We start from the raw sequence: 26,989 nt of genomic DNA, 5'->3' as shown, positions 1-26,989 counted from the left end.
AATTAGTCCAAAAAATGAAAAAAGACCATTACAAATGGTTTTTGACTATCTGATATTGAGTTATATGAAAATATTTAGGTGTATTGGTATTTTTCTCTGATTGAATTTTGTTTTAGATGCCATTCTAAATATGGTGAATATTGCCGCTAATATTCTTGGAGCAAAAACTGAAGACCTGACAGAAGGTACCTAATCATTTTATGGGTCTTTTAAATATATGATACTCCAGGGATCTTCCTAGTTAGTAAAATTAATTAATAAACCAAGCAATTTGATTTTTCATTTAGAAATATAGAAACCATTCAGAGGAACTTACCAGTCTTCTATTATTCATTGTTTATTTGAATTTCACAAGTTCTCTTTAATAAATACGATCCTGTCTATATAAAATCATGAATTTGTTTTTTGATTCTTCCCTGCTGTAGAAGTAATGATTTTATCCCTTATCTCTTTCCTGAGGTTTTGGTGCTCTAGAGGTACTTCAAGTATGCTTTTATTTATCAAACAGCTATTCAATTAAGAAAGCAATTATTTCCTTAAAGAATGTCAGATAAGAATATTATTAGCAAGGAGAAACAATCTTGCCTTTTTTGTTTTCAAAAATACTTCATCCCAGTTATAAAATAAGTCATGGGGTTGTAATGTACAACATGGGAGGTACAATATGGTGACCGATGGTAACTAGACTTATTGTGGTGATCATTTTGCAATGTATACAAATGTCAAATCACTGTGTTGTACACGTGAAATGAATATAATATTGTATGTCAAATATACTTCAATAAAAAAAATTTAGTTCCAAGTGCAAACTTAAAATGACCCACTTATTTCTTCTCATTCTCTTTTAGTAACTCAGGTGTCTTATTAATCATGTAAGATTACACAAAATTCATAGTCATCTTACTTGCTTTAATTATCTGAGAAGCTGAGAAAGAATATGCACTCTTGTAGTTGTGACTTTCTACGATTATTTCTTTCCAAAAGAACTTTGATGAAGAAACCCCACAAAGTCTGCAGTAGTAAACGTATTTGACTTTTTTTCTTCTCCCTCGAGAAACTAAAGTCCTTTATTTGTTATAGTGAAATATTTTCATGGTATAGCTTTTTAAAATTAAACTCAATATGGGCATCTTTCTTAAAATAGGAAATAAAAGTATATCTGAGAATGCCACTGCCACAACTGCACCTAAAATGCCTGAATCAGCTCCTGTTTCAACTCCTGTTCCATCACATGAGTAAGTTATATTGTGATATTAGAGTTCTATTAAAATGGAAAGCTAAGTATACTTGTACATAAAAAGGTACTTGTAACTTGTGGGAAATGATTATCTATAGAAAGCTCTGGATCATAGGACAGACATTCCACAGCCACTTAAAACATCTTTGAGTTGCTTTTTGGGTACTGGGAATTCACTTCACTCCAGACCAAATGTTTGTTGTTTTGATTTTATGTGTTACTTGTATTATTTACAATACTTAATCTTTTCCTTGTTGCACATAATTAACCTAGCTCTGCAAGTATAAGTGAGGAAAAATATTAAAGGTCTGTTTTTATTAAGTTCAAATTTAAAAGCATTGATTAAGTATCTGTGCTATGCCTAGAAAGCTATAAAGGGTACCTGAAATACTTAGAGCAGTGATTTTTAAATGATTTGTTTGCCACACAGCATACTCTCTCAGTGTTCAGTTTCTGAAATCGAATGATATAGGTCTTTTCCCAGGGTGCAGTGGGCACTTTGGGCAGGGATGTATATATGTAGGTAACATATGAAATAACCTCGTTTGGTCCTTTCTACCAGAGGTGATTAAGGTTTGTCGGTACCTCAACTTCTGATCTATAATAGATAGGCTCATTAATGATTTGGGTTATTGGGACAATAATTGGGATAATTTGGATATAGTTATTACAAATGTAACTTCTGTATATTTCGTTGGATATACTCCCTGTAAACTTTGGCAGCCCTTTCTCTCAGAGGAACTCTACTTAATGGGATAAGATATTTGAACAAGAAGCAGTTAGTTCAAGGTTATAACTAATGAAACCTCCAGTGGGTGTGCTTCAAGCTGTAATTCCTAAGTACTATCTTAATTAAAAAATGAGATTTTTGTGCTTTGAAGTGCACAGTGTCAAATTTGTATTTTCCTGTATTAATCCTGAAAGTGACTAAAGATATTTATTGGGTGATCAGAGGTGAAATATATAGCATTATGTGCTATTGATTCCTAGAAGGTCCAAAGAAGTCTCTTTGGTATAGAGATTCTTAGTGTTTCTAGTTATGTGGAGCTGTCCCGGTTTTGTAACTAGATTCTTTAGTTAATAACATATATCAATAGTATGTCTTATTTTTCAAAACTAAATGAAATTAATTTCATTTTACACATATATACACACATACGCACATATATACATATACACATTCACCCCTCATACATATGTATGAATATTTGTTGAAATGTATCACATCAGGCTAATGTAGCAGTTTTCACTTTTCTATATTAGAGTTTGTTTTTTAGTAGATATTCTTGCATAATTGTTTCTTTCTTTACTTAATGTTTCTTCATGTATGTTTGTCTTAAATTCTTTTTGATGGTTATATGGCAGTCCTCTGAAGAAAATAAAAGAATCCATGATAGGGTTACTAACTCTTAAAGTTAGTAAGAAAAGATGACTTACTTTCTTTTCCCAGGTTTGAGTTTTTTAAAGTATAACTCTGATTAGGGTGTATATATATATATGGTATATAACTTAATTTTTACCAAATTAATTCAGTTTAGTTTTTTTCCTTCTTCAGACATTCCTCCTTTTTACTGTTATAATTTATTTGGTAGATAATAAGCAGTATACCACCTGCGTATGTAAGAAATGTTGTATAGTGACTATATATTGATATCTGTATCTATATCGTCTATTTAGGGAAGCATAGCCTAATTATGTTTTAGTTTAGTCCATTTACTATTTTATTATCAATAAGATGAAAGTCCAGCTTTTAGATATTGTCTTTTTTATTCCTACTTTTGCTATTGTGATATTAGGCTTTGTTTGAAGACATTTCCTGGCATTCTTAGTAGTGTTTCACAGTAGGAAAATTTGCATATGAAGGTTTTTTTTTTGGTTTTGAAATTACTTTGTTTTCTCAAATTACACTTTTGGTGCTGCAAGGGCTGCACCCAGAAATTCATTATCTTTATCTTGGAAGGGACCACAGATATTATAATTTATAACACTGTTCCCACCAGCTCCATTTCCCACTCTCCCTACCCTACACACATACTCCAGAGCCCAAAGATAGGACTGAGTTAGTGGCACTACTAGTTTATTATTAGTCAGGATTTTCATTAAAATGGTTAAGTATTTAGCTTTCAACGATTGAAAGTTAGCCAAGGTGATACTGAGATTATTTGGGGTGAGTGGGGATATGTTTCTTCTCCCTTTGCAGATAATTGTTTGTGTGTGTGTGTGTAATGCCATGTTGAAATTCCTCAAGTCATCCATAGAGAAATAATCTCTGAGAAATCTGCAGTTGACCCTTGAATAACATGGGTTTGAACTGCACGGATCCACTTATACATGGCATTTCATTAGTAGATACTACAGTACAGATGATTTTGGTTGGTTGAATCTGTGGATGAGGAGCCATGGATATAGAGGAACTGTGGATATGGAGGGCTGACTATAAGTTATACTGCATGGAGGCCGACAATTCTAACTCCCCACGTACGGTTCAAGGGTCAACAGTAATTGCCTTTTGAAAGTAGGATATTCAAGCACAAAGTGCATTCATAATAAGAGCCCTGCCTTCTAGTTCTAGCTCTGGGACTAGCTCTGGATAGCTCAATTTCTGATATAAGGGGTGATGAGGCTTGTAATATTGGTGAATATTTATTGGAGGAAAGTTACATGAAACGTTCAGTAAATGGAAATATTCACATACAAACAACTCTTAAACAGAGTTAAAAGAAAAATTTGATTTGGTAAATATGGTGATTTGAATTATCTGGCTGGTCACTTGATAAGTTATCTTTCTGTTACCATTTCTGAATAATACTGTTTTTATAATGAAAGTGATTTGAAGGGAAATAATTCATCCAAAGTAAATTGAGTGTTTTCTGTATTTCCAGCCTTCCTTTTACCTTATGTATGATACATTTATTTTCCTTAAACATAATTATGGATATGTATTTCTAGGTTTGTAACTACTGAAGGACTTGTACATGACACAGAGCCATCATCACCAGATACTACAAAAGAGGGTCCCATTGTACAACTAGTTCAAGAAGAGGAGGAGGAGGCAAGTCCTTCTACAGTGACCCTTCTGGGTAGTGGTGAACAAGAGGATGAAACGTCACCTTGGTTTGAGTCAGAGACACAAATATTTTGCAGTGAACTGACCACAATTTGTTGTATTTCTAGTTTTTCAGAATACATATATAAATGGTGTTCAGTTAGAGTTGCTCATTATCGGCAACGCAGCAGAACTGCTATGAGTAAAGAAAAAGAGTATCTTGTGTCACCTCAATCAACATTAGTACTTCCTGAAGAATCAGTAGATGTTTCAGTATTGCAACCTCCAGGTGGAGAACCAGACAGTAAGAGTAAGGAAAAGAAAGCTGAAACTATTGTTCTAGGTGACTTAAGTAGTGTGCACCAGGGAGGTTTGATTAATCACACTTTAGATGCAATTGAACTTGAACCAAGCCATCCTCAAACTCTTTCTCAGTCTCTTCTCTTAGATGTTACTCCAGAAATCAATTCATTATCTAAAATAGAAGTATCTGAGCCTATTAAATATGAGGCAGGGCATACACCATCACAAGTGATTCCCCAAGAGACTTCTGTTGAGGTTGATAATGAAACAGAAAAAAGGTCTGAGAGTTTTAGTTCTATAGAGAAACCAACTGTGATCTATGAAACAAAAAAACTTGATGAAGTAATGGATAATATTGTAAAAGAAGACTCCATGCAAACTATCACAAAGCTATCCGAAACAATAGTGTCACCTGTAAACACAGCTACTATGCCAGACAGTGAAGATGGGGAAGCCAAAATGAACATAGCTGACACACCAAAGCAAATTTTGTCTCCTGTTGTGGATTCTTCTTCATTACCTGAGGCAAAAGAGGAAGAACAGTCTCCAGAAGATGCCCTTTTAAGAGGGTTACAGAGGACAGCTACAGATTTTTATGCTGAATTGCAAAATTCTTCAGATCTAGGATATGCTAATGGAAATCTTGTACATGGATCAAACCAAAAGGAATCAGTATTTATGAGACTTAATAACCGTATTAAAGCCTTAGAAGTTAACATGTCTCTCAGTGGTCGCTATCTGGAGGAACTTAGCCAAAGGTAAGCTTTATTACGAATTAGCACAGTCCACTTTGCACAGTGAGTTAAGTAGCAAAGTATAATCTGTGACTAGAGAAGGAGGGGATTTAATTATCTCATGGTATAATAGTAATAAGCACCACTTTAGCTGGAGAGAGAAAGTTATTTGGATGTTGATCAGTGATATTAAGAATTGATTTCCTTTTCTAGAAGTATTACTAAGTGACTATTATTAGGCTGATAACAAGTTTGAATTATCTATAATCAGTTTCTCCTTTCTTCTGTTGCTTAACTTTAGCCACTTTTGCTGTTTGATTCCCAGAGCACTCATGGGAAAAATTAGTCTATAGACTTTAAAGCTCTATGTGGAACTTGAGCAGATATTTTTTAAGAGTTTAAATAAGTGAAGATTAGAATAATGCCAGAGGCCATGCCAGTTTGCTTATGCAGTGATGAAGATCTCAGGCACAGTTCTCCACTTTTTAAGCCTATTTACTTTTTTTTTTTTATTCCTTAAGTATCCAGTGTCCTTAGGGCTTTTCCAACATTTTGTAACCACCTAGGCACTCAATGGCCAGAATTTCTGAAACGCTACCTTTTCGTAATCTTCTTAAATTAAAATGCTGCTAATGAAATGTCACTACGGTCATCATTATATCCTAAAAGGGGTTTCTTCTTAATTCATACATATAATTTATTGGCCAGTTTTCTGTGGGTGTGTGTGCATGTCTACATCATACCTGTTCTTGCCTCTCCCCACCCCCACCCTATTTGCCCCACTAAAGGAACCACAGAAATCACTAATAAATCTTTCTTTAATTGAGATGTAATTGACATATAACATTGTATTAGTTTCAGGCATATAACATAATGATTTGATATTTGTATATATTGCTAAATGATTACCACAATACGTCTGGTTAATATTATCACCACATACGACTTTTCTTTTTTCCTTGTGGTAAGAAATTTTAAGATCTACTCTGTTAGCAACTTTCAAATATACAATCCAATATTATCAATTATAGTCAACATGCTGTACATTATATTCCTGTTACTTATTCATTTAAAGTTTTACCTTTTGACCCACTTCATCAGTTTTGCCCACCCCCGCCCCCCGCCTTGGCAATTACCAATCTGTTCTCTATCTATGAGTGCAAGATTTATTTTCCCTTTATTTAGATTCCACATGTAAGTGAGATCATATGATATTTGTCCTTCTCTGTCTAACTTATTTCACTTAGCGTAATGCCCTCAAGGTCCATCCATGTTGTTGCAAATGGCAAGACTTCCTTCTTTTTTATGGCTGAGTAATATTCCTTGGTATACACATACCACATTTTCTTTATCTGTTCTTCTATTGATGGATACTTAGTTTGCTTCCAGGTCATGACTATTGTATATAATGCTGCATTGAACATGGGGGTGCAGATATCTTTTCAAGTTAGTGTTTTTTTCCTTCAGATAAATACTCAAAAGTGGAATTGCTAAACGATATGACAGTTCTATTTTTGATTTTTTGAGAAACCTCCATACTGTTTTTCATAGTGGCTGCACCAATTTACATTCCCACCAGCAGTGTACAAGGGTTCCCTTTTCTCTGTATCCTCGCCAACATGTTATTTTTTCTCTTTTTGATAATAGCAGTTTTAACAGATGTGAGGTGATATAACTCATTGTGATTTTGATTTGCATGTCCCTGATGATTAATGATGTTGAGCATCTTTTCATCTTTTACTTGTTAACCATCTATCTGTTTTCTTTGGAAAAATATCTATTGAGATTCTCTGCCAATTTTCTTTTTTTAATGTTTTATTTATTTTTGGCTGCATTGGGTCTTTGTTGCTGCACGCGGCCTTGCTCTAGTTGTGGCGAGCAGGGCTACTCTTGTTTTGGTGCGCAGGCTTCTCGTTGCAGTGGCTTCTCTTGTTGCGGAGCACGGGCTCTAGGTGTGCGGGCTCAGTAGTTGCAAGCACATGGGCCCTAGAGCGCGCGGGCTTCAGTAGTTGTGGTGCGTGGGCTCTAGAGTGCAGGCCTCTAGGTAGCCTTTTCATTAAGTTGATGGTTTCTTTTGCTTTGTAAGAAGTTTTTCAGTTTGATGTAGTCCCACTTGGTTTTTTTTGCATTTATTGCCTTTGCTTTTGGTGTTAAATCCAAAAAACATTTCCAAGACTCATGTCAAGGAGCTTACCGCCTGTGTTTTCTTTTAGGGGTTCTGTTGTTTCAGGTTTTACGTTCAAGTCTTTAATACATTTTGAGTTAATTTTTGTGTATGGTATAAGATAGGGGTCCAGTTTCATTTTGTTGCATGTGGCTGTTCAGTTTTCCCAGCACCATTTATTGAAGTGACTGTCCTTTCCCCATTGTATATTCATGGGTCCTTTGTCATAAATTATTGACTGTATATGCAACTATTAAATCTTTTATAGCAGTGAGGAACATAGAATTGATGTTGAGGTAGCAAATACCTCAAGGGACCTCTTTATTTTATCTTTGTAAGTTTTCCTGTATTGCACAGGGTTCAGTAAGAGTCATTTTCAGAAATACGGATTTATCTTATATATTGAAATCAGAAGTGTGTTTCCAGTAATAAATTAATAAGTAAGAAATTAAAACCAATTTAAATCAATTCTTACTCCATAGGTACCGAAAACAAATGGAAGAAATGCAAAAGGCTTTCAATAAGACAATAATAAAACTTCAGAATACTTCAAGAATAGCAGAGGAGCAGGTTGGTCATCTTCATATCTTATTTACTTTTTATATAAATTTCCATTGAATTTTGTAGGATCTCTCTGGTAAGAAGGATATGTAATGTTGGTTCACTTTTTCCCTGATAGCTGATAATTAAGCTGTAATATGATGTTTTCTAGCTGTTAGCATCAGTATCTGCTCAAGAGAAAATTTTCTTGAGCATTATTTGTATTACATTTCAAGATTTGTATGTATGTGTATGTGTGTAGAAGTGCAGTGGACTTTTTGGCAACTTTGTTAAACTCTAAAATCATTTGTGGTTTCTGTGTAGACAGTTTTATTGGTTGCAAATAAACAGCTCTATTTCTTTTTAATCCTTATACCTTTTTATTTTTTTTCCCTCTTATCTCTTGCCTAGAGCTGTACAGTGATGCAGTAGGACTGATAGTGGCCATTCTCCTGTCTTGTTGATTTTAAGGGATTGATTTCAGTATTGCAGCATTAAATGTGATGTTCATTAATAAGTTTTTATAGTGTGTTACCATCATGAAGAAATTTTATATTTAACTTTTCTAAAAGGTTATTTGGGACTAAGGGAAGGTGAGATGAGGTGAGGAGGCCTCAGGTTGCAGAGTTTAGTTGCATCTTACTCCCAGTTTGTGACACGTTATAATTGTGGTTCCACAAAAAGATTTTCCCCACTCCCCCTTTTTTTTTTTTCTGAAATTGAGGTTTGAAAGTTGTTTACATATTCTTAGTATGAGTCCTTTATCAGAGACAGGCTTTGCAAATATTTTCTCCCAGTCCATTACTTGTTTTGTCATTCTCTTAAACATATCTTTTGAAGAGCCGAATTTAATTCGTTGAAGCCCAATTTACCTGTTTTCTCTTTGCCTAACCCAAAGTCACAAAGATTGTTTTCCTCTGTTTTCTTTTAGAATTTGCATAATTTTAGTTTTACATTTGGTTTATGATCCATTTTAATTTTTACGTGTTACAGAGTATGGATCAAAGTTCTTTTTTTTGTGAGGGAGGGGATTGAGAAACATGAATATTCCTTTCTTCCAGCATCATTTGTGGAAAGGACTATCTTTTCTCCACTGGATTTCCTTTGCGCTTTTGATGAAAATGAATTCCATATACATGTGGATTTGTTTCTGGAATTCTCTTCTGTTTTGTTCATCTATGTCTGTCTTTTTGCTTATACTGCACTGTTGTGATTACTGTAGCTTTATAGGAACTCTTGAAATCAGGTAGAGTGAATCCTCCAACTTTGCACTTGTCCAAAATTGTTTTGGCTAATCTGGATTTGACTAATACAGATTTTAGAATCAGCTTGTCAGTTGCTACCAAAAACAAACAAACAAAAACCTGTTTGGATCTTGATTGGGTTTGTGTTGAAGTTATAGATCAATTTGGAGGATTGACATGTTAATAGTATTAAGTCCTCTGACCCATGAACACAGTATTTATTTAGTTCTTCATTAACATTTTCCCTCTATATTTTCTCTTTATATTTAACATTTATGCTTTATGAAAGACTTGTTTAAGTACTTTTAAATAATCTTGTGTATCATTAACACTATTGGAAGTAAATCTGGATTAGAAGTGTTAACCAATTTAATAACTGTAATAACTTATCCTTTAAAACTGTCTAGAATTTCTCAGTGTGAGTGAGTCAAAAGAAACAGTTCAATGAATCACATTCCGCATTTTAAAAATATGAAGTAGGATAGAAAGTACCACAGTGGATCACAGTGAGGGAAGTAAGTGAAACGTCTTGTTATAGTTTTATACATCCACCTACTCACCCCCACATACACAGTGGAGACTTAAAGATTATTTAAATCTAAGTTTGAAAAACTTAGGTTTAGAATAATAAATGGTTATGTAGCTATTTCATAGAGGGTCCTAAATTAGAGTGTTAGATTTCCTTGACTTCTTTCTGCCCTCTTTTCCTTCTTCCTAAATTCACTAGTTAGTTGAAATTTTCAGTATAGTCTACCTAACATAGGTTCATGACCGTGAGTATACTGTATAAGTCTCTAAAATATGCATGCAAGTGATATTTTAAATAAAGACATGTCTGTTGATTATAAAAGTTTCTAAAATTCAGAGCTGGAAAGATGGGTGTTTTTGATGAATTTCTTTTCACTGGTTGACTAGAGGACCTGTTGTAGTTTTTTGACTATGTGACATCCTAAGTTGCATCCTAATATGCTGTGAAATAGAACTTTTAAAACCTTCTTGGTATGAGCCTGCTTGAGATCCAGAAACATTCTTCAAAAATTTTTCAACATGTCTTTGTATTGACTGCTTTGGTTTAAAAAAAAAAAAACATGCTTGACAAAGTGACTATTTTGCGTATAGCTGGTTATATAATGCTTTATACATATGGAGCCCATGTTAACTTGAAAAGCAGTTTAGTAGCGTCTGTTAGACAATATTCTACATGGTAGCAGTGAATGGCAAAAGGTTTTTTGGTTTTTGGTTTCTTTTGGCTCGGGGCAGGGGAGGAAGGTTGAATAGTCTTAGATTCTTGAAGTGTTTTATGTTTTTTTTTAAAATTTCTGGTCCAAGTTTAGAGCATCCATTCATTAAGAGCTTCCTATTAATATGTCCCCCCCCGCCCTGAGGAATTTAACAGTTTTTCCAGATTTTTTACTTGAATTTATAATGCAGTTAAAGTACACATGAAACACAAAGGCAAATAATATTTATTTCCTCCTTTATTATAGGATCAGCGGCAAACTGAAGCCATCCAGTTGCTACAGGCACAACTGACCAACATGACACAGCTTGTTTCAAATTTATCAACAACAGTAGCAGAACTAAAACATGAGGTAATTGTTATTGATGGTATTGTAGGAAATGGTGTCATAAAGGCAGGCTTCATATCTAAGAACTTTAATCGAAGAAGATTGTCATTTATAAAGAACTTTTTCAGAACACCAGAATGTGGCATTTTAAAGTTTTGGAAATATATTAATTATCATAATCTTTTGGAAAACACGGCTTTCATAGTTTAGGTCTTAACCTAAAAACCTAGTTATAAAGCAATTCTGTTAGGCCTTTTGTAAACCATTGGTAGTTGCAATATATACTTCATTTTCAGTTCAAATAGGCTTATTAATTGCTTAATGAAACAAATTTTTCATTGATTTAAGCAGTAATTATTGAGCTACCGGTGTGTGTGAAGCATGAGCTGTCCAGTTCTAGGTTGGGGCATACAGCAGTGAAGAGTCCCTAGCCTCACAGGGCCCTCTCACCTTGGGGAGAGAGGGAATACATACAGTAAATATATATGAGGGACAGTGGGGTAGAGAGTGAAACTTGTGTGTGTGGACTGGTGGTGCTTTAAGTGTTGCTGCTTTAGCTACGGTGATGCTGGAAGGCTTGCCTGAGGAGGTGGCATTAGAACTGAGTGCTCAAGAGGAGTTAGCATCCACACAGAGCCTGGGGTCAGAACAAACCTGTTAGTAGCAGAAGTAGGGCAAAGGGCCTGTGACTAGAAACAGTGTAATGTGTTTGGGGTCAGAAAGAAAGCTGGTGTGGCTGGAGCAGAGTGAATGAGAGAAGTAAGGGTAAGAAATGAGTTTAGGAAATTGGCAGAGACCTGGTCATATAGGCCTTTGTAGGCAATATAGAGTTTGAATTTTATTCTAATCACTGCAAGTCATTGAAAGTATTCAGTAAAGAAGTAACGTGGATCATCTCATTGAAAACACTTTGAGAAACTCCCTGTTTGTTGCTCTATAGAGAATTGCCTCTTAGAGACCAGCAAGAGTGGAAGTGGGGAGGAAACCAATTAAAGAGGCAATTGCAGTAGCCTGGGTGAGGTGATGTTGGCTTGGACTAGGATTTTAGAAGTGGAGAACATTGTGAAGTTGCTGAATTCAGGATGTATTTTAGAGGTAGAAAGACAAGCCTTGCTGAAAGATTGGATGTGGGACATGAGGAATTAAGGGTGATCCCCAGGCTTAAATCACTGGGCAATTGGTGATTTAGTTTTGTAAGGTGGGAAAGATAGGTAAGGAGCATGATTTTTTTTTTTTTCTCACCAAGGAGAAGATAGTACAAATGAAAAAATGGAACATATGTGGCAAAATGTTAATGATTGGAGAACATGTTAATGATTGGTGAAAGGCATATTATATTCATTGTATTACACTATTTTTAAAACTTTTCCATAGGTTTGAAAATTTTTAAAGAATAGAGGGGGGGAGAAGAAAAAGTAAAACATTGCCTTTGTCGTACATTTTCAAAGAGCACGCCCTGCATTTACAGTTTTGAAGCACTCTGAAAAAAAATGTTTAAAATGATTTGTCCTTTGAACTTTAGATCCCTTCAAATTATTATTATTATTATTAAGCCCTCTTCTCATCTCAGGTTTCAGATCGACAAAGCTATCTTGTCATATCTTTGGTTCTCTGTGTTGTCTTGGGACTGATGCTTTGTATGCAGCGTTGTCGAAACACTTCTCAATTTGATGGAGATTATATTTCAAAACTTCCTAAAAGTAACCAGTATCCAAGCCCTAAAAGGTAAGTCAGCATTATATTTCAGTTTTCCTCTTTTTTTTATTTTTTGGCCATGCTGCGCAGCATGTGGGATCTTACTTCCCCGACCAGGGATCGAACCCATGCCCCTTGCATTGGAAACATGGTGTCTTAACCACTGGACCGCCAGGGAAGTCCAGTTCCTCTTATACCTTTGAGAAATTTGAGCAGATAAAGGATACTGAGATAATTTCTTTCCCCGTGTGATTATCTTGAAACCAAAATGTTAAAAACATCATTGGAACTAGTGAGATGGTCCTATGCATGCCTGGAAGGTTCTATAGACTCTAATAGAGAAAACACTGATAGTAAGTGCATAAAAACCCTTGAAATGGTTGTGAAAGATGCTTCAATGTGGAATTTAAAGGGGGAGGAGGAGAATAGGTATTCTAATACAATACCTTTTAGAGAATGATCCTTAAATTTTTTTTACATGTGTTATCAATAACGAGTGTTACTTTAGAGGTTAGTCCTATGTGGCATGTACAGTTCTCTAGCGTCTGTCTAGCCCCAACTACGGAGTAAATTACATGTATTTTACTCATTGTGCCCAATGTTGTTTTTTCTTAATGTTAGGTGTTTCTCTTCCTATGATGATATGAGTTTGAAAAGGAGAACTTCATTCCCACTCATCAGATCCAAGTCTCTACAACTAACTGGGAAAGAAGGTAGATTTTTTGTGGGTATGTAATATGTGTATAGAAACGTGAATCTAGCTTCCTTCTAGCAGAAGCATAATGTCAATGTTGTGTTTGAGACCATCTGCAACAGAACAGTGGGTATAAGTAGCCTTTGTTTGTGCAGGGTCAAAGCCACTTTACCATTTCCACACTTTAAATCTATCTTTGTTCCTAAAAGCCCAGAGGGTGGGGTGGGGGGCTTAGTGAAATTAGCCATTGGTAGCCTTATTTGCACATGCTCCTGTTTAGAAGTATTTCTTTTTAGAAAGGGGTGTTTGAGAAAGTTCAGCAGATATGGAAAACCTGAATGTGCTCCCATAGTATCCTGTGCTTATCTGCCTTCTCTTCCTGTACAGGTAGGACCCCTTTTGTCTCTAGTTTAGGTCTGTGAGGCACTTTCCAAAAAATAAATCAGGTCTTTCTCTTTTTCATAGCCCAGGGTCTATAATAGTATTCCATTGTCTAACACTTAATGAATACTTAAATTTAAATGAATGGGTGTGTACTGAGTGGTTGTTTTCCTGTATTAGTACTTTTTATAATTAGTACTGTAATTAGTGCTTATTGAGAGACTTATCTTCATAGCAATATTAAAATAACCAAATTAATGATATATTTCAACTAGTGCTTTCTTAATAATCATTGGATTCTCTTCCTTTAGGATTTAGTAACTGAGCAGCATGTTTCAATTGATTCAGTCATTTAAGCAATCATTCCTGAGATTCTCTGGTTTACTGTTATCACAAAACTTTACAGACTTAATCCATTACATGTCTGTTTACTTACAACTAGTAAATTTCATCCTAGTTCCTGCCTTTTTCTTTCTCTTTTGTTCTTCTTTTGGCTGATGTGTCTTTTTATAACTGAGTTTTTTAAATGAAGTATAACTTGTACAGGAAAGTGTACTTATCGTATGTGAAGCTTGGTGGATTTTCACAAACTGAACATACCTGTGTGACCAACACCCAGATTAAGAAGCAGAACATTATCCAGCACCCCAGAAACTTCCTTGTGCTCTCTATACTGCCCATCCCCTCTCAGTATAGCCACTACATATTTTGATATTGTCATTGAGTATAGTTGTAGTTTGTTTACTCTTATTCCTGTATAGTATTCCATTATACAAACATACATTATTCATTTACATTGGATTATTTCAGTTTGAGGCTATTACATATCTTTTGGCGAACACATGAACACACATCTGTTGGGTATATACCTAGAAATGGGATTGCTGGATCATAAGATTGTGTATATTCCACCTTAGTAAATACTGCCACACAGTTTTGCAGAGTGTTGTATGAATTTGCCCTCCCGTCAGCTCTTTTTGAGAGTTTCATTTGTTCCATATCCCTATTAACATTTAGTATTGTTGGTCTTTTAGCCATTGTGGTGGGTGTATGTGCATTACTTATTTGAGCTGTGTTCGTGTGATTAAGAAATATGTTGAGATGTTTTTCCTTCTCAGCATTTCTAGTCTCATTTTAAATTAGTTGAAATCCTATTTTACTATTTCTTTTCTCTATGTCACTCTTCAAAGCCAGAATAGCCTTTTGTGCCTGATAATAGAATTACTTCTGTTTTAAACAACTGTGTCATCTTGGTTCATCTTTACAGTTAAAAAAGTTGAGTACAGTAGGCAGGAAACTGGCTTTAATTCTGATTCTGCTGTTTGTTAATTCATTTATTTCTTCTCCTGTTTGAATTAAATCTCTTCTTAAGGCATTTATCATAGTCTACTTTGATTTTAGCCATCCTGTACTTGCCTTATTTTTAATTCTAAGCTCAGTGAATAGGGTCCATGTCTTATTTTGTTTTCTTACTGTAGTAAAAGACATGTAAAATTTACCATCTTGAAATTTAATTTGCTCTTAAAAATTTACTTTTTAAGTGTATAGTTCAGTAATGTTAGGTATATTCACAATGATGTGAAACAGATCTCCAGAACTTTTCCATTTTGTAAATCTGAAACTCTATATCCATTAAACTAATCCCTTTTTTCCTCTCCTCCCAGCCCCTGGTAACCTTCATTGTTTTTTCTGTTTCTGTGAATTTGAATATTTTGATAAATAATATGATTCCTCTTATATGAGTTGTCTTTCTCTGGCTGGCTTATTTCATTTAGCATAGTGTCCTCAAGTTTCATCCATGTTGTAGCATGTGACAGGATTTTCTTCTTTTTTAAGACTGAATAATATTCTGTTGTACAGATATAATCATGTTTTGTTTATTCATCTGTTGATGGGCATTTGGGTTGCTTCTACCTCTCGGCTATTGTGAAATAATGCTGCTGTGAACATGAGTGTGCAAATAAATCTTTAAGACCTTGCTTTCAGTTCTTCTGGATATATAGTTGACCCTTGAACAGTGCTGGAGTTAGGGGCACTGAGTCTCTGTGCAGTTGAAAATCCATGTATAATTTATAGTTGACCCTCCATATCCGTGGTTCCTCCATATCTGAGGCTCTGGATCTGCAGATTCAGCCAACCACGTATTGTGTAGTACTGTAGTATTTACTGTTGAAAAAAAATCCACGTTTAAGTTGACTTATGCAGTTCAAATCCATGTTGTTCAAGGGTCAACTGTGTACACAAATGGGATTGCTGGATCATATGGTAGTTCTATTTTGAAGAAACTTTACAGTGTTTGTCACAGTGGTTGCACCATTTTACAGTTCCACCAGCAGTACACAATGGTTCCAGACTTCTCCACAACCTCACCAGTACTTGTTTTCTCTTTTGATAGTAGCCATCCTAATGGATGTGAGGTGATATCTTATTTTGCTTTTGATTTGTGTTTCTCTGATGATTAGTGATGTTGAGCATCTTTTCATGTGCTTGTTGGCCATTTATAAATCATCTATGAAGAAATGTCTATTCAAGTCCTTTGCTCATTTTTAAATCAGGTTATTTTTTATTGTTTAATTGTAAGAGTTCTATATATTCTGGATATCAATCCCTTATCAGATATATGATTTGCAGCTATATTCTCCCATTTTGTAGGTTGCGTTTTCACTCTGTTGATTGTGTCCTTTGATGGACAAAAATTTTTTAAGTTTGATGTAGTCCCATTTGTCTATTTTTGCTTTTGTTCCTTGTACTTTAAATGTCACATCCAAGAAATCATTACCAAGGCCAATGTCATGAAGTTTTCCTTCTGTGTTTTCTTCTAGGAATTTTATAGTTTTAGGTTTTATGTTTAGGTTCTTAATCCATTTTCAGTTAATTTTTGTATACGATGTAAGATAAGGGTTCAACTTCATTCTTTTGCATGTGGATATCCAGTTTTCCCAGCACTATTTGTTGAAGAGACCGTTCATTCCCCATTGAGTGGTCTTGCCACCCTTGTTGAAGATTTTTTGACCATTTGTGAGAGGATTTATTTCTGGTCTCTTTTTTTTATTCCATTGGTCTGTATGTCTCTTTATACCAGTACCACACTGTTTTGATTACTGTAACTTTGTGATGTGTTGTGAAATCAGGCAGTGTGAGTCCTGTTTTTATTTTTTAAAAATTGTTTTGCCTATTTAAGATCACTTGGGATTTGATATGAATTTTAGGATGCATTTCAGCAAAAGAATGCTATTAGGATTTTGATAGGGATTATGCTTAATCTATAGATTGTTTTGGTAGTATGGACATCTTGACAATATGAAGTCCTCCAGTCATGAATGTGAGGTGTCTTTCCATTTTTTTGTACCTTCTTTAATTTCTTTCATCAGTGTTTTGTAGTTTATACTTTGATTTACATCTCTCACTTTTGTTTACCAGCCAGGTGGACCAAAATTGTTTTGATTTTTGTAAGACATTTTTATTATAAAATAAGTGAAATACAAAAAAGCGCACAAAACTGAAATGTACAACATGCAGAGTAATTATAAAGTGAACACCTGTGTAACTAACACCCAGATCAAGAAATAGAACAAGGCCAGCACTTTTGGTATTGCTCCTGTAGAGATAGCTATCTTGACTTTCGAAATAGTCATATTCTTCATTTTCTTAATAGTTTTACCATCAGTGTTTGGATTCCTCAACAATATAATTTGATTTTTGCCTGGTTTTGAGCTTTTGATAAATGGAATCATACCATTTATACTCTTCTTTGTCTTCTTTCTTTCAGCATTCTATTTGTAAGGTTCATATACATGATTATACTTCATTTTCAATATTGTATAGTATTTCAGTAACTGACTAAATCACAATGTAGTTATCCATTGTAATGTGTTGTTTACAGTTTGGGGCTATTACAGATAATGCTGCTGTAAACATTCCCTTTGTTTGTATACCGGCACATAGTTGCATGAGTTTCTCTAGGAATATTATCTAGATGTAAAATTGCTGGGTTGTAGGGTATGTTTATCTACAAGTTATAAGATAATGGCAAACTTTTCCAAAGTGGTCATATCAGTTTATCCTTCCACCAGTACCATGAGAATTCCCTTCATTCTATGTTTTTACCAGCATGCACTTAGAATTGTCAGATTTTAAAGTGTTTAACCTCATTGCAATTGTAATTTGCATTACCTGATTACTAGTGGGGCTGAGCATTTTTACTTATGCCGTTTATTCATTTGACTTTCCTGGGCATTAAAGGTTTTTGCCTGTTCTTTTACTGGGTTGTTTCTCTCTTTCATACTTGTTTATAGTTATCTTTAAGATTTGGATTCCAATTGTTAGTTGGTTAAATGTTGCAGATACCTTATTTCATGTAGATATCTATTTCACTCTTGAGACAACCTATTTTACGTGGAGTCTTTTTTAAAAATATTTATTTATGGCTGCATTGGGTCTTAGTTGTGGCACGTGGGATCTTTTGTGGCTGCGCACAGGCTTTGTCTAGTTGCAGCAAGCAGGGGCTGCTCTTCGTTGCAGTGCGCGGGCTTCTCATTGTGGTGGCTTCTCTTGTTGCAGAGCACGGGCTCTAGGCATGCGGGCTTCAGTAGTTGCAGCACGTGGGCTCAGTAGTTGTGGCGATGGGCTCAGTTGCTCCACGGCAGGTGGGATCTTCCCAGACCAGGGCGCTCGAACCTGTGTCCCCTGCATTGGCAGGCGGATTCTTAACCACTGCATCACCAGGGATGTCCCACAAGTCCCCTTTCAAATCACACTATACTACTTTCCAGGTAGTATGAATATTTTATAATAAAAAAATATTCCTAATTCCTCCCTTCAATCCCTTATATCATTTCTGTCATTCTTTTTACTTCTATATAAGCATGTATAGTTACGTAAGCATACCCAAATACATTGTTGCTATTATTGTTTTGAACAAGTTGTTATGTTATGGATTAAGAATAAGAAAAGTTTTTATCTTACCTTCACTTACTCGTTCTCTGATATTCTTCCTTTTTTTATGCAGATCGGAGTTTCTGACCTGTATTATTTTCCTTTCTGAAGAACTGCTTTTAACATTTCTTGCAAAAGCAGGTCTATTGGCAACAATTCGTCAATTTTAGCTTGCATCTTTGATTTTTTGTAGTTTGTATATGAAATGCCTGGGTGTAGTAATTTTGGCATTTGTCCTTCTTGGTATTCTGAGTTTCCTGGATCTGTGGTTACTGTCAGACATTAATTTGGGGAAATTCTGTCATTATTACTTACAATATTCCTTCTGTTCCATTCTCCTACTCTTGTCTTTCTGTATTCTCATTACATATAATGTTACACCTTTTGTAGTTGTCCCGTGGTTTTCGGGTTTCTGTTCATTTTTTTAAAATTCATTTTTCTCTTTACTTTTTAGTTTTGGAAATTTCTATTGTCATATCCTCAGCCTCAGTTATTCTTTGCTCAGCTGTGTTCAGTCTACTAATAAACCCATCAGAGGCATTCTTCATTTCTGTTACTGTGTTTGATCTCTAGCATTTCTTTTTAATTCCTTTTTAGAATTTTTCTGCTTACATTATCTATCTGTTCTTGCATGTTATCTACTTTTTTCCACTTAAGTAAGTCCTTAGTATTAATCATGGTTTTTAAAAATTCCTGATCTAATAATTTAAGCATTCCTTCCATACCTAACTGGTTCTAATGCACGTTTAGTCTTTTCAAACTGTGTTTGCCCTGTTTTAAATGCCTTGTAATTTTTTGTTGAAAGGGGAGTATAATGTACAGGTGGTCCCCAACTTATGATGGTTTGATTTAATTTTTCAACTTCACGACGTGTGAAAGCAATATGCATTCAGTTAAAATTGTGCGTTGAATTTTGACGTTTCCCAGGCTAGTAATATGTAGTATGATTCTCTCTCATGATGCTAGGCAGTAGCAGCAAGCTCTCAGGACAGAAATGACTTCTGTGTTCCACTTGACTGTCTGGGTTCCTACTTTTCCTTCAATTGTGGCCTGGGATTACTTACTTAGTCTTCACAGCCCTTCAGTGCTGTTAGTGATTTTTTTTAAAATTCATATTTAATTGCTTGAGGTTGATCTGAAAACCATTAACAACCATTCCTAGAAGTAGACGTCATGTTTTTTAAAAAAGCAATTTGAATGAGATTAGGAATCTGATAGAAATGACTATTTAAAGGAATCTTTGGATATTTTTATATAGTTGATGACTTTCTCAACAAATTTCTAAGACAATGTAAAAAATTATAATTCATTGAATCATGTTATTAGTAAATTTCTGGTACATGAACTTTTATACTGAGTTTGCTACTTATAAACTTCTGCCTGCATCAGACTATAAATCATTTACTTTTAGTGGGTTGAATAGGACTGAAGTCTCAGAGCACCTCTTTTATATGCTTGTTTATCTTGTCAGGGTGGGGGTGGCATAGAGCTGTCGTGAATGTGCTTAAAGTAATGAAATTTCAGCAACCTAAGGCCAGTATTTCTAATTTACTCACCATGCCAGAGTGTTCATTCATTATTGCTTGATCGCTGATACTGCATATTCAAGCTATTTTAAGATTTTGGAGTTCATAGTTTTGATCACAATAAATCATAGTTTTGATCGCAGTAAATCATAGTAATAAACAATTAGAATAAACTTCTTAGACCTCTTTTTGTATGTTCCTTTAACTGGCTTTCATACAGTCACAACTGCTTGTTGCACATAGTTAACCCATATTTGCAACACAGTACAGAGTATAGTCTTCTGGAAAAATATTCAGATGATCTGTAGGTTTGGTATTAGCTTACCTGGAATGTGATTTTTCTCATCACGTAAGAGGGTAGAGCTGGCCCAAACAAGGATCCTTACTGTGATGGCTGATAGCTGATAGCCAACACAGTAAGTTAAAAACTTAAGTTATTTGATGATGATCAATCAAGCCCAAAATAAGATTGGTGCCCTCTCCTAACTTATTGCTTTTGGCTTACTAATTTCAAGTGCATAAATATATAAATTCATTGGTTCTGTTAAGAAAATAATCATAAAGGGATAATATAATATTTATAGTATTTAATCATAGTATAATCTACATTTTACGTCTGCTTTTTTTCTTACTTATAGTAGACCCAAATGATCTGTACATTGTAGAACCCCTCAAGTTCTCTCCAGAAAAAAAGGTAATGTTTTGTTTCCTTTTAAGTATATTGGTGTGTTATGTGGGTGTAGATGAAGAAATAGGTTGAAAGTTTTAATATAACCTTTAAGTGGTCCTTAAACTTACTGTTTATTTTCAATCGTGATAATGATGTAAATGTTTACAGGGGTCACCAAACTATGACCCATAGGCTATATATGGCCTGTGGCCTGTTTTTTACGGGCCTGAAGCCATTTTTAAAGGGTTGTAAAATAAAAAAGAATATGCAAGAGAGAAAGTATGTGACCTGAAAAGCCTAAAATATTTACTATCTGGCTTTTACAGAAAAAACTTGCTGACCCCTGGCTGATTGTCTGACATGCACTGATAATAAAGAATGACTCAGTGTGTGTGCTATTCCTGTAATCCTCACATCAACCTGAAGACGATACCCTCCCCATTTTTTAAGTGAGGACACTGAAACTCAGAGTTTGTATCTTCTTTAAATGACTCATTAAATATCAGACTGTACTTAGGTTTTTTTGGTTACAAAGTATGTGCTTTTTCCATTTTGCCTCTTAAAGTAAGTTGTACTCATTTTGATTAGAGGTAATTGTCTCTAGGTGAAAGAACTTGGCCATTAGAACTTACTACCTTGTAACTTGGGGAAGGAATCAAACCTGTGAACCTTGGTTTTCTCATTTGGTAACCAGAGACAAAATATGGATACTCACCTTTCAGGGTTGGCAAGTAAGATACACATGAAAGCAACTAGAATGATGTCTGGCACATAATAGGCATTCAGATTTTAGTTATTGCCCCCTAATCTATATTCAGAGGTGGCAGATAAGTAAAGAGTTTGACTGAGTAGTATTTACAAAATGAAAAGGTAGTTATGGTATCTGTACAGAACATAACAGTATGTTTTGCTATTTATAATACTCTTTTACTTTCCACCAGGAGATGGCACTTTACTCCAGTAGCTCAGCTCTCTGAATTTGGTTAGGTAACTATTGGAGGTCTAATTCCTACCCTTTCTTTTCCTTGTGTTATAGAAGAAACGCTGCAAGTACAAAACTGAAAAAATTGAGACCATAAAGCCAGCACATCCATTGCACCCTATAGCCAATGGCGACATAAAAGGAAGAAAGCCTTTTACGAACCAGAGAGATTTTTCTAATATGGGAGAAGTTTATCACTCTTCTTATAAGGGTCCTCCGTCTGAAGGAAGCTCAGAAACTTCATCACAGTCAGAAGAGTCTTATTTTTGTGGCATTTCAGCTTGCACAAGTCTGTGCAATGGACAGTCCCAAAAGACAAAAACTGAGAAGAGGGCTTTGAAACGAAGGCGGTCTAAAGTCCAAGACCAAGGAAAATTGATAAAAACTCTCATACAGACTAAGTCAGGATCATTGCCAAGCCTGCATGACATAATTAAAGGAAACAAAGAGATCACCGTGGGAACACTTGGTGTCACAGCAGTCTCGGGACATATTTAAAATTAACCGAACTTTTCATACTGGAGACTTTTGTTGTTGTTCTTTGAAGAACAGTCTGTGGTATTTGAAGGGTTTGGGGGAGGGAGAAAATATTACTGGGAAAAGTATTCAGAAATATGATTCCTGCCTTTTTAAAAAGTAGGTGGGATTGTGTCCATCTTGGTTAATGAGCTGCAGTTTTACAAGGCTGATCACTTCCTACAAGGACAATGGTAGACATTTTATAAAGATTTTTTTCACAGATTAATTACTGGGACAAAAGTAATTTGGAAGCCCAGTTCCTTGGGTGGGATAGGAATGAAAGCCTAAACCTCTTCCTTTAGCTTTGTTCCTATTTCTTGCACCTTCCCATATTTATGTGCCTTTTGTCTATTTATAATGCCACTGGAAGAGGAGGGAGAACTTTTCCTGTCATTTGATTTCTTTTATAACTTTGTTAGTTTTTTGAAGCTGCAAACACTACAAGGCTTTAATGTGACCTGTGCCTGGAGTTCAGTAAAGATCAGTAAAGACAGTATAAAGATCCTAAAGACTTGGCCAACTAGACCTCTGTTTAGCAAACTCACTTGAAACAGACGCTTGATGGAATTTTTACATCTCTTCTTTTAGGTAAGTGGTGATGCTTTTGATGTTATTTTCATTTAACTTACACTAGTTTTCTTTGGTTACTAATTCAATGAGAAGGGGAAGAAAAAAAAACGACAGGATCTTTTCTTGCAGATAACTAGCATTTGCAAATAATTGTTTTATAAACTCACCTTTTAAACACATTTAGCCACTTTTAAGGGTTTTCTTTAGCTGCATTACATTTTCAACATTCACAATAAGCACTAATCCTCCCAACTTTCAGATCACTGTTTTCTCTTACAAATGGAAAATTCAAAGGTTTGTCAAATGAGTCCAGGTCTCATAATCACTGCCTATGTATGTATGCACAGAACCAGCTAGTGAGTTTGTCAAGCCTCGTCTAATTGGTCAAGTCTAAAGGGATTATTATTCCTTGATGTTTGCTTTGTATTGGCTACAAATGTGCAGAGATATACATGTGTGATGTCAATGTGTTTGTCTTCATCTTTTTTCTTTAAAAATAATTGGCAGTGACTGTATTTGAATCAAATGATTTCTAAGTATGTGTTTGTACAGTAATGAGTGAAAGTGGAAAGTTTCTTTTTGAAAGGGAGAGAATTGACCGTTTTGTGTTGTAAGATTTAAGTTATTGAGCACTTTTAGTAGTAACTGTTTTTAAACTTGTCTAATACCTTTCTGGGGGTATTGGTTGTAATGTGACTTATTTAAAGCCTCTTTTGTTTAAGTTGCTGCTTTAGGTTAACAGTATGTTTTAGATGATTTAAAATTGTTTTCCAATCTGTACAGTTAGTTAGCCATTCAGAGCAAGAGGGCCTGATTGTATAGAAACCCATTGAAAAGAGGTCCAGATGAGAGCAGAGGTAGAGCGGGAAGTTACACCATCTGTGTGCAGCATCCAGGGTTGTGGAAAGAAGACTTTCAATATATAACTACAGAGCTGTAGTGCCATTAGAAACTGTGAATTTCCAAATAAATCTGAACACTTGTCTTTATTAATTACTGGCTCTTCTGTTCTTTGAAGGAGAACTTTTCCAAACTTGTTACTCTGAACAGATCTGTTTTTGCCACTTTTAAAGTTAAATACAGCAGCATCCTGTTAAATAATTGATCACATTTCAGCCAACTACAAACTGATTGAACTTTGACAGAAACATTTTGTTCCCTATACAGTCAGAATTTCACCATTTCAGACACTGAAATGAGAGTTTTGAATATTTAGTAGACTATGTTTATGTGCTTTTCTCTTATTAGGTGCCATCTTTAAGACTACTAATTGTTAATTTTTTCCATATATAACATAGCATAACATTTTACAATTTGGGGTTTATTTTTCCTCTCTGAGATTATACTTACATGAGGAGAAAAAAATGAAAATTCTTGCCAATAATAGATTTGTGCCTGGTGAGAAGCAAAAGCTGTACACGTGTGTGTGTATGTGTGTGTGTGAGTGTGTGTGTATGTATGTAATAGGCTTTCAATGTTCCTTGGTAGTCAACTTTATTTTGTTTCTTCTAATATTAAGTAAAGCATTAAAACAGTAAGAAATAAGAAACGAAGGGATCTGTAAGAGCAAGAACACAAAGTAAAGCAGTTCTTTTAATTGGATTTTTTGAAATAGAGTTATATAATTTGAGGAATGAAATTGTTTTATAAGGTAAGCTTTGCACAGAAGGACAGCTGTTCTCTATTCTCTACCACTACACATCCCCTACACCCCAGCCTTTCCCCCATCAAGGGTTTCTTGCTCCCCAGCAGCAACTGTTTTCAACTCTGTATCTCCAGTTACTGTGCTTATTTTGCCACTTACTGATTTGACAGTTTTTGATGTGTCCCCAGTGTGAATATATAAACTTGTTGGCATGAATATGAAGTAGATATAAACTTATATTTGTTAACGTGGTTGAACAAATTTAAGATCACAGTATAATAAGCAACATATCTATTTAGAAATATGTTTTAACTCTATTTCATAGAACAGGGTTACTTAAAAACCTCATGCTTGGGCTTCCCTGGTGGCGCAGTGGTTGAGAATCTGCCTGCTAATGCAGGGGACACGGGTTCGAGCCCTGGTCTGCGAAGATCCCACATGCCGCGGAGCAGCTAGGCCTGTGAGCCACAACTACTGAGCCTGCACGTCTGGAGCCTGTGCTCCGCAACGAGAGGCCTGTGCACCGCGATGAAGAGTGGCCCCCGCTTGCCACAACTAGAGAAAGCCCTCGCACAGAAATGAAGACCCAACACAGCAAACATAAATAAATAAGTTAATAAACTCCTACCCCCAACATCTTAAAAAAAAACAAAAACCTCATGCTTTTCCCCAACTTTTTAACTTGAGAAATTTCAAATCCATAGAAAACGTGAATTCCCATGCACCGTTACCCAGGTTCAACAATTAGCATTTGTAGTTTTCTTTTTATACATACATACACACATATTAAACACATTTTTTGGGTGAGCCACTTGAAAGTTAAAAGATATCATGCCCTTAACCCCTAAATACTTACGCATGTGTTTTCTAAGAATAAGAACATTCACCTACATGACCATAATACTAGTATCACACCTGAGAGTCAGTAATTCCCTAATATCTAATACACACTCCATGATCAGATTTCTCCACAGGCCCACATGCATACTATTTCCTTCCTTTTCCTTTCCTTTTTTCTTTACCAAGGGCCAGTCAAGTTTCACTTGGTTTCATTGTTTAGTTTCTTTTAAAATGTACAGATTGCTTTATGACTTTGCATGTCTTCCTTGTGTAAGGGCCATACTTATTTTCTCTGAATCATTCCAGTTTTAGTGTCTGGGCTACCAAAGTGGCTATTAAGAGCTTTTCTAGTGATGTATCAACACTGTCACTATAAATTTTATCCCAACCCACAAGTATTCATTTATATGACATTAAGACATTAAAAAAAATCCTATTGGAACATGTATTATATACTCCACTGCACTATACTCCACTTAGTCTATTACTTTCAAAATTAATCTTTAGAATATTTGTTTACAACAGAGTTCATCACTTGCATATGTAAGGTCATACACCCTAGACTACCAACTTTGCATTCCATTTTTTTGACAAATCAGATATTGAAAACCCAAACAAATACCTTCTGTTATAAAACTTGTAAAATAAGTCTTTTTGAGCAAACAGAAGCATTTGTGACTTTTAAGTTTATAAGGGATAAAAACCAAGTTTTACACCCAGAATGGTTTAAAATAGTTGCCCATGTAGGTGGTGTACTATCCCACTTAAGAGCAGGTGTTTAAATCAGACTGCCTAGTTTTATATTTGTTCTCTATCTCTTGAGTTTGGCATTAGACAAAATCACAATCAGTCATAATCTCATTAAGCATCAGATTTCTCACCTGTACATATGTGTAACAGCATCTATTTCAGATAATTGTTCTGAAGATCAGTCATGCTTATACATGTAAAACTATCATGTGCCTAGCATGTAGTATACACAATGTTAGCTATTAATGTTTTGATGCTCAGAGTGAGATCTCATCCCTTTGTCTCTGAGCATCAACCAGCAGGTGTAAGACTGTCATCTCCAGCCTCAGTCTACAACCACCATCCATTAGCAGGGTCAGCAGGGAGCTTTGAGCTGGATGTGCTCTGAGTAAGATTCCACCCTCAGTGCTTCCATCGCAGGCATCAGTAAGTCACTCCAGAGCTCTGCAGGGCCCCTGAAAAGACCTTGCAACCCCTTGTTATAAGGCCTTGACACAATTTTATGCCTTAAAACCATTAAGGCAAATTTCATATGCCTTTGATTCCTATTAATTTTATCACCACAAGAAACCCCATATGGCTCTTCACATCCTTCTTTCTGGACCCATATTCCTTCACCAACGCCTAAAAACACTTCCCCTGTGCCCTCTGGAACTCAAAAATCAGTCATCAGTAAAATTTCCTAAATCTTTAACTTCTTTCAACCTTCTCTTCACTTCCTTATTCTAATTGAAACTACTTTCCTTGAATCCTTTCCAGGAGGTCACTTTTTTTCTTCCTGACTGCCTCATACCACTCGACCTAGAGGTAGAATAGATGGTCTCCTTAATCTTCAGTGCCTAAAATGCCTCACTTTGTATCTTATATTGACAAACTCTATCATCTACTCTTTCTCCATGTTGCAAGTGAACCCCTATTTTCTCTCACCCTCTCTCATCTTCATTCA

At 35.3% G+C, this 26,989-nt stretch overlaps 1 protein-coding gene across 5 annotated transcripts in view; it reads left to right on the top strand.

The window, feature by feature from the left end:
• The window catches only part of SUCO (SUN domain containing ossification factor), a gene marked incomplete at both ends in the record, with an annotated part of 72,796 nt that extends 50,579 nt beyond the window's left edge, over nt 1-22,217 (top strand). For 3 of the 5 annotated variants that reach the window (XM_079697416.1, XM_079697413.1, XM_079697414.1), the window contains 9 exons: nt 117-185; nt 1,145-1,235; nt 4,187-5,344; nt 7,967-8,054; nt 10,756-10,860; nt 12,407-12,561; nt 13,153-13,244; nt 20,706-20,761; nt 21,774-22,217. In XM_079697416.1, the coding sequence (XP_079553542.1) occupies nt 117-185; nt 1,145-1,235; nt 4,187-5,344; nt 7,967-8,054; nt 10,756-10,860; nt 12,407-12,561; nt 13,153-13,244; nt 20,706-20,761; nt 21,774-22,217 (2,258 nt within the window). The remainder of the gene's footprint in view (nt 1-116; nt 186-1,144; nt 1,236-4,186; nt 5,345-7,966; nt 8,055-10,755; nt 10,861-12,406; nt 12,562-13,152; nt 13,245-20,705; nt 20,762-21,773) is intronic. The other 2 variants (XM_079697417.1, XM_079697415.1) reach the window with 2 other exon arrangements.
• Between the last annotated feature and the right edge of the window lie 4,772 nt (nt 22,218-26,989).

This window comes from Hyperoodon ampullatus (assembly GCF_949752795.1).
Source record: "Hyperoodon ampullatus genome assembly, chromosome: 2".
Classification (NCBI taxonomy): Eukaryota; Metazoa; Chordata; class Mammalia; order Artiodactyla; family Ziphiidae; genus Hyperoodon; species Hyperoodon ampullatus.
The sequence above is the reverse complement of the archived record's forward strand: the minus strand, read 5'-3'. Positions and strand labels throughout refer to the sequence as shown.